Source organism: Emydura macquarii, unplaced genomic scaffold (assembly GCF_026122565.2).
Source record: "Emydura macquarii macquarii isolate MOO-44397 ecotype Brisbane River unplaced genomic scaffold, CSIRO-AGI_Emac_v2 contig_554, whole genome shotgun sequence".
NCBI classification, from domain to species: Eukaryota; Metazoa; Chordata; order Testudines; family Chelidae; genus Emydura; species Emydura macquarii.
In genome coordinates, this window is record NW_027130691.1 from 8,498,731 (window position 1) to 8,511,788 (window position 13,058).

The 13,058-nt window shown below is 43.7% G+C and overlaps 1 protein-coding gene across 1 annotated transcript in view; it reads left to right on the top strand.

Moving 5' to 3' along the window:
- AACS (acetoacetyl-CoA synthetase) overlaps window positions 1-13,058 on the top strand; it is a 59,131-nt gene that overhangs the window by 26,090 nt on the left and 19,983 nt on the right. The window contains exons 7-9 of the mRNA XM_067539741.1: window positions 853-934; window positions 7,715-7,862; window positions 12,087-12,167. Coding sequence (XP_067395842.1) covers window positions 853-934; window positions 7,715-7,862; window positions 12,087-12,167 — 311 coding nt within the window. The remainder of the gene's footprint in view (window positions 1-852; window positions 935-7,714; window positions 7,863-12,086; window positions 12,168-13,058) is intronic.

The window sequence follows — 13,058 nt, forward strand, 5'->3', positions numbered from 1 at the left end:
CTGCTCTTGCGTTTGCTCGTGAAACTTGTCATCACTGGGGTTGGGTGGATTTAGCTGATAGAAAAATTTGGCCCGTGGGACTGGTTCTAATCATAGAATCATAGAATATTAGAGTTGGAAGGGACCTCAGGAGGTCATCTAGTCCAACCCCCTGCTCAAAGCAGGACTAACCTCAGCTATATCATCCCAACCAGGGCTTTGTCAAGCCTCAGCTTAAAAACCTCTAAGGATGGAGATTCCACCACCTCCCTAGGTAACCCATTCCAGTGCTTCACCTCCCTAGGTAACCCATTCCTAGTAAAAAACTTTTTCCTAATGTCCAACCTAGACCTCCCGCCCTGCAACTTGAGACCGTTGCTCCTTGTTCTGTCATCTGCCACCACCGAGAACAGCCTAGCCCCATCCTCCCTGGAACCCCCTTTCAGGTAGTTAAAGGCCGCTATCAAATCCCCCCTCACTCTTCTCTTTTGCAGACTAAACAAGCCCAGTTCCCTCAGCCTCTCCTCATAAGTCCTGTGCTCCAGCCCCCTAATCATTTTGGTTGCCCTCCGCTGCACTCTCTCTAACTTGTCCACATCCTTTTTGTAGTGGGGGGCCCAAAACTGGACACAATATTCTAAATGCGGCCTCACCAATGCCGAATAATCTTCCTTATGTTGGTGTTATACTGTATTTACATCCAAGTTTCAGTCTCTTGCTGCTGGTGCAATTTGACATTGTCAATGACAAACAGAAAGACTGGAGTTGGGAGAAGATTACCCAAACTAACCCACCAAAGAAGAGTCCTTTTGTTTATGTAACTGGAAATAAGTGAATAATGGTTTTCCAACTCAACTTTTTTTTTTTCCCCAGGACTTCCAGATTTAAGAAAAGTAGTGGTGATTCCATATGTCTCCTCGAGAGAAAGGATAGATATTTCTAAAATACCAAACAGGTAATGGGACAAAATCAACCTTCGAGCACGTGCTATCTATCAAAACTAGAGCTGGGATGGACCCAGAACCCTATATGAATTTTTCTCACCACCGCTTCCCTGAATGTTTGGAAATTTAGTATTTGGCTGTTAGTCTAGTTACAAACATCTTGTTACAGGCCCGACTTCATGTCATCTAGGAAGAACTTGTTGCAGGTTTATTTCTGTTGTAGTAATGCCCAGAGGTCCCAGTCAGGGCCAGGCTCCTGTTATCTACAAGGATCCTCCGGCATGCAGCAATACACATCTCCTGGAGGAGAGAATGGACCCTTGACCTCCCAGAAGAAGCTCCTCTTAGATCTGTGGGGTAATCTCGACAGTGCCCTGTCAAGAAACAAATATTTTTATAGCTTTTTTTTATTCTCTATTGATCAGGTTTTTAAGATGCTTTCCATTTTAACTTTTCACTTGTTTTTCTGTATGTAGCACGTAACTTAGGGTCTGACCACGCAGCCTTATGCAAGGAATTTTATTGGATCAGAGCTGTTCTTTGAGTAGTGTCCCTATGGATGCTCCACGCTAGGTAATGTCTACATCCCTGCACTGCAATTGGAGAATTTTGGTAACAATGTCTGTTCAGCTCGCACATGCGCTGCTTCTCTCCTGCCATGAAGCTAGCATGAGCGAACGCTTCTCAGTTCCTTCTCAACCACCCTTGGCTAGAGATGGAGCTATAACTGGCTGTTCGTGGATCATTAACTCTTTTAGCATTGTTAATTTTTAGCTTCCCTTGGAGTATTTTCTTTGTTACTTCATTGGTATTTTATTTGACTATGCCAAAAGCGGGGGGAGAGAGAGAGAGAAAAGAAGAAAGGGCTTGTCTCGCCCACCCTGGTGAGGGGGACCCCACTGGAAAAGGGTATGCCCAGCTCCCCAGGCTTCAGAAAGTACCTCAGTTGCAAGGAATCTATCCCAGTGACTGATGGAGAGAGAGAAGCATTTTCCACAAAAGTGTGGCTTGTGTTAGCAACTGAAGCTGAGATCCAGGAAAGCCTGAGAGCTAAGACTCAAACTCCTACGCATGGAGTCTGCCCTCCAACCCCCCAAGTCCCAGCACGACCTCTTACTGCGACTCTCTACTTCGAAGGGAGGTGAGCCCAGAGAGATGACCCACTCACGCAAGGCCTCTAAGAAAAGGTCTGTGAGTCCCCATAGCAAGCCCTGATCAAACTGAAAGCTATCTCCAGCTCCCTCAGTATCATCAGCACTGATGGCACCGAAGCTGTCTAAACAGAGTACCCAAAGCACATGCAGTACCAAGTAGACAGAACAAGTTGGACTGCCCAAAGGCCCAATGGGCATGGGCAAAGAAACACTGGTACCGTCAGGGTGTGAAAACCAGATGATCCACCCCAGGGAAGGCTCTGGTGTGGACATCAGCATCGGTACTGACCCCTGTGCACCTGGCACGATGCACCCTGCTGCCTGGTTTGCATCTCTGACCCCATTGGTGCAAGACACTCAGTACTGACAACCACTTCCGGTACTGACACCATCTGCACCGCTGAATTTCCTGTGCGCAGCGGATCTTTCGGTGTCCTACGCACCGGACTTGCCCCTACTCAGTATCAGGACCCCAGTACCAAGTTCACCCATAGCCCTGGACTTGCTGATATCTTCCTGCTGAGCACCTCCTTCCTCATCATTGGATTCAGAAAGTGAGTGAGAGGACATGGGCTCCTGCCACTCTTCTCACCCGCCATATGGGACTCAATTTCACTATGGACATCAGGTGTATTGTCCACCTGATCCACAGCCTCCCCGGTTTGGTCAACCATGCTACCAACCTCCGGGCCCTTACTTACCACAGTGGCTGTACTGGAACCGTGGGCAGTCTGAGACAGCAAGCCTCCCATGCCTCTAGTGTGGCATATCCACAAACAAGTCGTCACCCTCCTTCAGCCATGGCTTTGAGGGCTTCTGGACTCCCTGAACAGGCAGGGGAGGAAGTTGAGGAGGAAGTCACCCCTCAAGCCCACTTCTCATCATCACCATCAGCAGATGAGAGGGTGATACTCCCTCCACCATCGATGGTTGATTTCAAATTATTCCCAGGCCTGGCACAGAAGGTGGCATAGGCCTTGCAAATACTGTTACAGGAGGTGACCGAGGCTCACCAAGCTGGTGGATGTTTTACATTCCTCCATCTCTGCCAAAGTGGCTCTGCCTATTAATGAGGCACTCCTGGACCCAGCCAAAGTCATATGACAGACCCCCATGTCTGTCCTGCCAACATGTACGCAGGCAGACAAAAAGTATTACATGCCAGCAAAGGACATGGAATTCCTCTTTTCCTACCCTCCCAAGGCTATCATTGTGGTGTGGTTAACTTTACGGATCACCAGCACCAGTTCAAATCCACCCCAAATGACCTGGACTGGAAACATTTGGATTTGTTCAGCAGGAAGGCATATTAATCAGCCACCCTCCAGGTCCGGATAGCGAAGCACCAAGCCTTCTTGGCAAAATATGACTACCCAAACTATATGAAATGTGGTTCCTTTATTGAGCAGCTTCCTGACTCTCACAAGGACCAATTTAAGGCTATAGTCAACAAGGACCAACTGGTGGCTAAAACATCCCTCCAGTCCACCCTAGATGCAGTTGACATGGTGGCACACTGGATTTCCATGGCCATTGTGATGAGAGAGGCTTCGTGGCTTCATTTATCTGGCTTCCCTAAAGAGTTCCAAACTATGGTAGAGGACCTTCCTTTCTAGGGGACAAAGTTATTTGCCAAGAAGACAGATGCATCCCTTCCCAGGTTGAAGGAGTCTAGGGCAACTCTTCAGTCCCTCTCGGTAGGGGTGGCCCACTTATGCTCTCAGGGTATCAGGATTTATTCCTACCTCGACGACTACATTCTCGGGACCCGTTCCATTGCCGAAGCCCAGAGAGTTACTCAGATTACACTGAACCTATTCCAGAATCTGGGCCTGCAAATCAATACAAAAATCAACACTAACACCAGTACAAAGGCTAGAATTCATTGGAGGTGACCTTGATTCCATTCAGATGAAGGCACTCCTCCTACATCAGAGTCCTCAGCCTCTCCACGCTTGCAGAGACCGTACAATCCAGCCCCCAAATTTCAGCCAGACACTGCCTCCAGTTCCTGGGACATATGGCTGTGGGCACATGAGTCACAGCTCATGCCAGACTAGACATGAGATGCCTCCAGGCCTGGTTCGGTTTAGTTTATAGGCCGAACAGACAGCATAAACAAACTGCTATTGATGCCCACCAATATCAAGCAATCCTTGGATTGGTGGAAAGAACCAGTAAATGTATATATGCAAATCCTGTTTATTCAGCCTTCCCCATTGTTACTCCTGGCCACCGATTGTATCCCTCATAGGATGAAGTGCGTATTTCAATGGTCACGGTGCACGGCAAATGGTCACCATTAGCGACATACCTTCACATTAATCTGCTTGAACTCAGAGCGGTCAGAAACGTGTGCACACTTCCTCCTTCTGATCAAAGACACACATACACAAAGGTAATGATGGATAATGTGACCTGCATGTATTACATAAACCATTAGGAAGGAGCCAGATCACAATCCCTGTACATGGAAGCACTGAAACTATGGGATTGGTGCATTTCCTACAATGTCATAATTTGAGCAGCATACCTGCTGGAAGTGCACAACACAACTGCGGACAACCTCACCTCAAATTCCCGCTTTCCCATGAATGGGAAATATATTCAATAGTACTGCAAGACATATTCTGGCAATGGGGGAGACTGACAGTAGACCTGTTTGCTATGTACCAGAACAAGAAATGTCCTCAGTACTGCTCCAGACTGGGGTCAGATGATACCTCATCGAGGATGCTCTCTGCCTCCCATGGGACATAGTCTTTTGCTTGTCTCTGTTCCCTCTAATTCTGAAAGTCCTGTTGAAAGTGAAAAAAGAGAAAGCAAACATCATACTGTTTGCTGCCACCTGGCCCAGGCAGACATGGTATCCTTACCAGTCACAGCTGACACTGTCACCAATGACTTTTTTCCAAGAATTTGGGTGTGTCTATCAGCTCGCTAAAGCTTCACCTAGCAGCAATTGCGGCCTTCTGCCATCAGGTAGGATATTCAGTCTTCTCCTGCCCGACCACAAAGAGGTTTCTCAAAGGCATAACGAACCTCTTTCCCCAACCTAGACTTCTCACTTCTCAATGGGATCCCAACCTAGTGTTGAAAGGACTGACTAGACACCATTTGAACCCATAGCAACTTTGTTCACGAACTCACCTCTAAACAAAGACTGCACTTCTGATTGCCATTACCTTTGCAGAACACTGTACCATCCTTGGGACTCGACTGCAGACTCCAGATTCGGTGCCACAGTGTTATCATCTATAGTAGACTCGACTCTGAAGTCCCAGCCTAAAGTGGAGCATCCACTACTCAAAGACGACGACTAAGTTACTCACGTTGTGCAGTAACAATGGTTCTTCGAGATGTGTCCCTATGGATGCTCCACAACCCACTCCCCTCCCCTCTACTTTGGAGTTCTTGTTATTGACTCTGCTGTAGAGAAGGAAGTGAAGTGGGAATGCCAGCGCACGCTGGTTAGCCTCATGGCAGGAGAGGAGCAGTGCATGCACTGGCTAAATGGACACTGCTACCACAATTCTCCGATTGGCAGCACAGGGACACAGACACAGCTACAGTGGAGTACCCATACGGACACACCTCTCGAAGAACCATCCTTACTGCACAAGGTGAGTAATTTAGTCTTCTCAGGAAGTCAGTGGAATCACGGCTGTCACTTATCCCTTTGTAAATCCAGGGTGTTTGACCCATTGACTTTATTGGAATGGTTTTTGGGCTTTAGGGTCAGCCTGTCGGTTTGAAAGTTTAATTAGACTAATCAGGTTTTTTAAACTTTCTAGTTAATTTCACTTTGTTTTGCATGCTCTAGGATAGTGATGGTGTGTTTTGGGTTTCCAGCACTGCTTAAGGATGCTGCAGTATTATCCTAAGAGAAAATATCTTAAGGTTTTCATTTTTTTTTTCCAAACCTAATGTTGTAAACTGTCGATTCAGCAGAAGTTTTCCATGAACTTGTGGTAGAACAATGGGAGGGAGTTGGGATGTGTGTGCAGAGTACTTTTGTCAGAGTAGTAAAAATGCTGTGTACTTCAGTGAGCTCCTACTTTGCTTATGTTAGAAAAATCTCACTGCTGAGAAAAGGTAAATGAGCAGTTGATCTGCTTTCTTTCATTACAACACTTCTTTCTCCCTTAGTTGTTTGCATCGACACAGCAAGAAATCTTTCTACAAAGAGAGATGGAATTAGTTTGCTTATACAATGAATTTACCAGTTTTTAGCTTCTCAGTACTAAATGTATAATTGCTGCATCTGTCCCCCTCTCTCCTTCCCCCAACATACACTTGCAATATTTTCTGCTCAGTCATATTTCACATTCAGTCTGAGCAATGACGGATATACAATAGGAGCATCCAGTAAAATTGTATTATCCACTTCATTTAGCTTTATACAAAGCAACAAGCTATCCTTGTTAGACCACCTGAATTTTGCTTTCTATTGCTGTTCACTTCTTGATTGCTAGCTACTGCAGATAAACTTAACATGAGAAGTGTGGTGACTTTTTTTTTTTTTTAATAAAAACAACAAAATGAAAGCTATTTAGTTTGATTTATTGTTCGTCTTAAAGAAAATGTTTGCTTTGTGTGAAATATCCTATTAGATCTGTTACAAGAGAGGAAAGCAAGCTCCAAAATTGAGCAATGAACAATTTAAATGACACTCTTAGATGCAGTTTGGCTGGCTTACTTACTGTTCGGGGTTAGGTTACTCAGATTCTTTGTCACTCCAGAGCAATTTCATTGAAATTGATACTACAGGCCAAAAGTGCATTCACAGCTGAATAAAGGGACCTGGTATAGCATAGCTGCCCCCTGACTGTCATCAGAGTACACCGGCTTGTAGTGTAGGTAAAGCCTTAGCCATTCTGTCGGCACTGCAAACTGGGCTCGTAACTGGGCCCCCTAATTGAAATTGTAGTTTAATATTTCCCTTGAGGGTCTGATCCTTTATTCCAAGCCACTACTCAAATACTTTCTCAGGCCTGTATATCTCTTAGCTCACAATTGAGACAGGCCTTACTGTGGTGTTCTACAATGCCCCACTTGCTGCACAGTAACATTCCGTCTGGACTCAGCTACAGCGCACGGAAGTCCCAGTGTCTGGCTTAGTACACTACTACTTGAAAGTGTAGCATGCTAACTTGCCCTCTGGGACTTCCAGTGTGCCTATAGCAATGGCCACACAGGATGTTAACTGTGCCGCAAGCTGTGTGCTATAGAGTCACACCTCGGCTTGCTGTGCAGTGATTCACCATGTAGACAAACCCTCTGGTTGTGTGATTGGGGCTATACAAGTACCTACTTACTGTCTCTGCCTCTCTTGGGGCTTTTAAAGGCTGGCAACTGATTATAGGTGTGAATTTGTAAGCCTCTTCTTAAAACATAGCCCTTAATGTCGTCGTCTGAAACATTTTGTTGGCACTTTATTTTCAAGAAAACCCCCAAACAACTAAGCAATTTAAACAAAGGTCTGAGAAGACAAAAGAATAAAAGTAGGGTTACAAATACAGACCGTATCATGGTAAGAGGGCTGTTGGGTCTGGAAATGATCTTATAGATGTTTGTGGTTGAGTAGCAATTAATTTTTTTTTAAGTAGTTGCTTTTCCTTCTCTCCTTTTGTGCAGTGTCTTTCTAGAGGATTTCCTTGCTACTGGGAAAGGAGACCAGGCCCCCCAGCTGGAGTTTGAACAGCTGCCCTTCAGTCATCCTCTCTTTATCATGTATTCATCTGGCACAACAGGAGCACCAAAATGCATGGTTCATTCAGCAGGGGTAGGTCTTCCCTTCCGGGGCTACATGGTCTATTTATAACTACCTGAACACTCTTTTTTTATTTTTCATGTAGATGGTGTTGTAAGATACTGTTAGTTTCAAAGGGGGACTGGTTGGCTCAGTGGATTTTGATTACAGATGCTGAAACTTTTCACCTCTAGGTTAGTAGTTGAAAGATATGGGTCAATAAGGACCAAAAGTCATTGCTATATGGAGCTTGTTTTGATTGTTCATGAAGGGCCTTGGCACACTTACCAGTGAACAAATATCCATCAAAAACCACAATCACAGTTGGCCCAACTGACGCCCTCGTTGGTAGAGGCGAACGACTGAATGAGCTTTGGAGACTGTGTTCAGGTATGAGGGTCATTCTCAGAGGTGACATGGGGAAGTTTACCTTCCCAGAGCTTTGGGCTTTTGTGACTAGAAGACTTCAGACACCTGGGCTGTCAGTCCAGAGCCATATCCATCAGTAAATTCATGTAGGTCTTGTGCTGTGCTGCTGTAGTGATTTAAATGGATACAAGTCTTTTGTTGATCTTGTGCTGTCTACTGTGGGGGTTAGATTGGTTTAACTACACAAATGACATAGTTAAACCAACCTAATTCTGGTGTAGACCACGCCTTAATCTGTAAATTTTAAAAATGATAGTAATTAAACAGCCATGAGTTGCTTTTTTGGGGGGCATGTTTTTGCTTTGTGGAGTGTCTACTGTAGTTCAGACTGCAAAACCAGCCAAAACCAACTGTTCCTTCTCACATTTCAGTCACCTTTTGGGTTGAAACTTTCCTAAGCTTCATCTTTGCTAGTTTGCTTAGAGAGTTTGAGTAAGATTCCACTAGCCATGTTTGAGTTTAGTGAGAGGGGAAAATATTCTTCCTACTTAAAATACGTTTAAAAAAAAAAAAAAAAAAAATTAATTCCAACCAAACTTATCTAGACAGGGCTAAAATGAAAAGTCAGATATTAAAACTTGAAATTGGCACGGGTTCTAGTCCTCAACAAGGTTAAGTGCTGCCTTCACTGGGTTTAGGGGGGAAAAAAGCATCATTTGACTTGAGAGCTAGAACGTTTAAAAATGAGCTACTGAGCAGGTCATATGATGCTTCCTTATGTCTACAGGGAAGCACTAAAATGTGAATTCGAGCACATCTGGTTAAGAGCAAATCCACTCTCCAATGCCAGGATCTCTCTACTGGGTACTGTGTACATTTTCAGGAGGAAGGTGGGATGAATAGCTCTTGCTAATGGCCAGTGTAGACAAAATAAGCTTAGGAAGGAGATCCTTTGACATCAGTAGGCTTTGGATCTGGCTCCAAGTGTCCATGTCCACTTTTCCCCTTCTGCCCCTTGGTGGGAAGGACTGGAGGGTTTGCAGAGAGTGGAAATGATCTGGTCCTGCCCTGCCCCCAAACACTCTGTATGCTGCCACTTGGACATCCCGAGGCCTCATCCTGCACATGAAGTAGTCATGTTGGGAGGCAAATCCCATATTTGTGGGAGAGAATGAAGTATTTTTGTGACAATTGGGCAGCTGTTGGTAGCTGCTCAGGGTTCAGAATGTTAGGGTGAAGACAGGTTAATGAGCAGAGAAGGTGGTCAAAGATGCATCATAAATGCAGTTGACCTGATAGATTTAAAAGACCTAGATGTAGAGAAGACACAGGAATTTTCCCTCTTTTTAAGGTTTTGTTCATCTACTTAAGTTGCCATGAATCCTACCCCTCCTCTTCATCTGCCTCATCCTCTCAACTTGGCTGGAGCCACACAGTGGTGCTGATACGCAAGGTGGTGGTAACTCCCATGGCCTGCTCAGCCCAGCCACAGGGGGAGAATATGGCAGTGTGGTGCATGGGAAATGGGGTGATGGTTTTCAGGAGCTTTCTATGCTTGCACTGAGCAGCTGTGCTACTCCTGATTGTGGAGCAGTGGGGCATTCTTTTGTTCTGACCCCTGAATTGACTGGCCTGGTGTAGGCAATGGCATCTGTGGACTGGTCTCATTTTACTTGCCTGCTGTGTGTGTTTCACTTTGAATAGGGCTGGAGCCACAGCTGCCTGCACTGGAAATGTGCACACATACACATGTTCACGCAGCCTTTGCACACTTGATTTGGGCTCCACTCTGGAAAACCTGACTCCTTTTGGCTTAATCTTGCTCCCCTTGAAGTAGATGGAAGCCTCCCATTGACTCCAGTGGAAGTGGCATTGGACCCATATCGTTTAAATCCTGTTTTCAATAAAGTCTTTCAAGAACCCAGCCTAACAGTAGCTGAAGCTTAGTTTCAGTAGTCAGAAATACAAGAGGAGATGAAATGACAGCAAGAGTGTATTAAATTAATGTTGTTCGCAGTACACTTAACATAGCTTGATTATTCCATTGTTCTTTTTACAGGAAACCTTTTTCCTTCTAATTACCATCAGTGAGTTTGACACCCCTGCTCTAGTGTATTAATGGTCTAAAAGAGAAACATGGAGATTGTTGTGTTGTAATTGTCTTAATTCTCTAACAAATTATCCAGTAACTTTTTAAAATTCCTAAATCATAAGAGAGACAGTCCCCAATTCTAAGCTCCCTTTCCCTGGTTTCACACCTCTTCAGTTACTCCTGATTTATATCCATGTGAGCAAAAGGAGAATCAGGCTCCTCAGATAGAATCAGAGACACACGGATAGATTTTTTTTCAAAATTGATCAGTCTTCTACCACTCTGACCTTGTTTACACCCCATTTTCTCCATGGTTGTAGTTCATGGTTTGTGGGATTAATCTTGAACATTTTTTATTCTGATTCTCAGATTCTGAAATAATAAAGTGTAAACTGGCAAGAAGAGAGCCAATAAAAATTAGTGTTTAATTGAATTTGAACCTCTGGGGTATAGTCTCAATACTTTCCCCAGAACTGTAACTGTAAGAACCCCATTTAAAATCCTGCTCCTGCAAAGGCATAAGCCTGTATCTAACTTCACACACTGAGCAGTCCCATTAAACACATGCATAACTCTTGTGCGAGATTGCTCCTAAATTAGTAGCTGTGATATGGCGAAGCCCTGAATTCTGTTTGAAAAGCAGATTGTAGAAAGCAGTCTGTAGCTAGATGGCAGCATTGTGACCTCTCAGAGCAATGGAACATGAGCAGGTAAAATCCAGACATGGCTCCTCTGAAATCAGATTTGTTTGTATATTTTTATTTAACATTTTTTCCTGTCTATCCCCTAAAGCATGTGTAATTTACATTAGTTTATTTTGTTTTAAATTTTTATCTATAATGGATTTTCTTTCAACATATATTTTTGCTTGATTGATGTGAAGTCCCTAATACTCCGCCATGAGCACTTGCAAAAATGCAAAGCCTATTTTTTTTGTTTGTTTTTTATATCAACCATGTCAATGTGTCACTATAGTAAAGTGACACAGGGAAGCAGTTTATAAATTCATTGTTTTTGGATCATCAGAGTGACTTTCCAGGATGTATTTATCTACATTTCCAACAAAAGAAAAGTGTGTAATAGTATAGTTCAGTGCGTCGTCATTTGCAAGTAGTGCTTGGAGTAGTGGAGTTTTCCCACGTTGCCAGCCATACGAATGCTTCGGAGGAGGTCTCTGTAGTTATGTTTACAATCTCCAAAGAATTATTGTATGAGACCACTTGAGCCATTGTTGTGACTTAGCCATTGTTGTGACCTAAGTCCAGAACAACTTTGGGTCCCTCACTCTTTCCAGTCGGCTGGGTGTACTGTGACAGTGAAACAGTATTGAAGTTGAAGGGCTCGTCTGCTTGGGGACCTGCAAAACGACAGTGGTCTACAAATGAGTATAGGCATAACTGTATCGCTCTAGTTCTCTTGGTCAATTTCCCCGTGTAGACAAGTCCTTATGGGCTACGTAGGGTGCGGCACGACTCTTGTGGCTGGCTATGGAGTGATGCTGCAGTTCTGTAGGAAGCGACTTGCTCCCTTTGGTGTAGGTTAAATGCTCAGCTCTAGTGAGGGAGGATGGAAAATTACATGAAAGGGAAGTGGAGAATGCAGTCCATGCTGATGTGAATAGGTATGGGAGTCATTTATTGTCTGTTTGTGGGTGTTTGGTTTTTTTTTTTTTAACTTAGCTGTCTGTAACCCAGAAATACTCCTTGGTATTAGGATATTGAAAAGCATACTTTGCCACGAAATCTTTGCTTTACATTTGCATTGACTTATTTTTTCTCTTCACTTTTATTTTCCAGGGCACACTAATTCAGCACTTGAAGGAGCATATTCTTCATGGCAACATGACCAGCAATGACGTTATTATGTACTATACAACGGCAAGTGGGGTTAAGACCTTTGTAAAACACTCTTGTTATAAATAGGGAGGATGTTCCCACAATAGTACTAATACAATTCTACATATTTCTAGTGATGTTCTCTATAAGGATAGCGGTTTTTAAATTGGGTTGAAAAAATAATAAATAAATTAAATTAATAAAATGCAATTGGGCATTGTGTGAAAAGTCAAACTTGTGTTAAATGCTCCTGATCTAATTAGTGAGAGAAATGGATGATTGGTTTTCTTGGATATATATATATTTTTTTTTAGTTTCTTAAGTTTATTGCTGTAATGACCGCCCCAGTTGCATCTTCCAAGCATGCGTCATGTGGGGATCTGGGCATGTTGGAGATGAGTGACAATTTTACCCTGTTCATCTGGGTGCTGTGGCCAGAATCTGTATATCTCTGGGAGCTCAGAGGAGGGATATCTCAAAGGCTATGAACCATCATGGTTTGGGGCATGAGCCAATCTCTTAACTTGCTCCCACTTGGGAGCCCCATAAGTTTCCTGGGATTTTTTTCTCTGCACCTTTCTCTGACACACTTGGTTCTGGATACTGTCAGAGATGTGATAGGGGACCTGATGGATCACTGGTCTTATCCATTGGGGAAATGCCCATGTTCTAAATTAGTGATGTTTCTAATACTAATACTATAAAGGCAGGAAAATTGAGTGGCTGTTTTGTGACTCCCTGGAGTTTAACTACACTAGCACCAAATAAAGACTGTTAACTCTGTGCAATTTAGGTTTAACAGTGATTTCTTTTTAAGAAAACAAAAGCTTAAAGGAGTTGTTTTGGGGCTCTTCAAATATTTTGAATATTAATATCCTACTAAACTGTGACATGCTCTGTGCTTCCAATGGTCATTTATATGTTGTTGAGGAA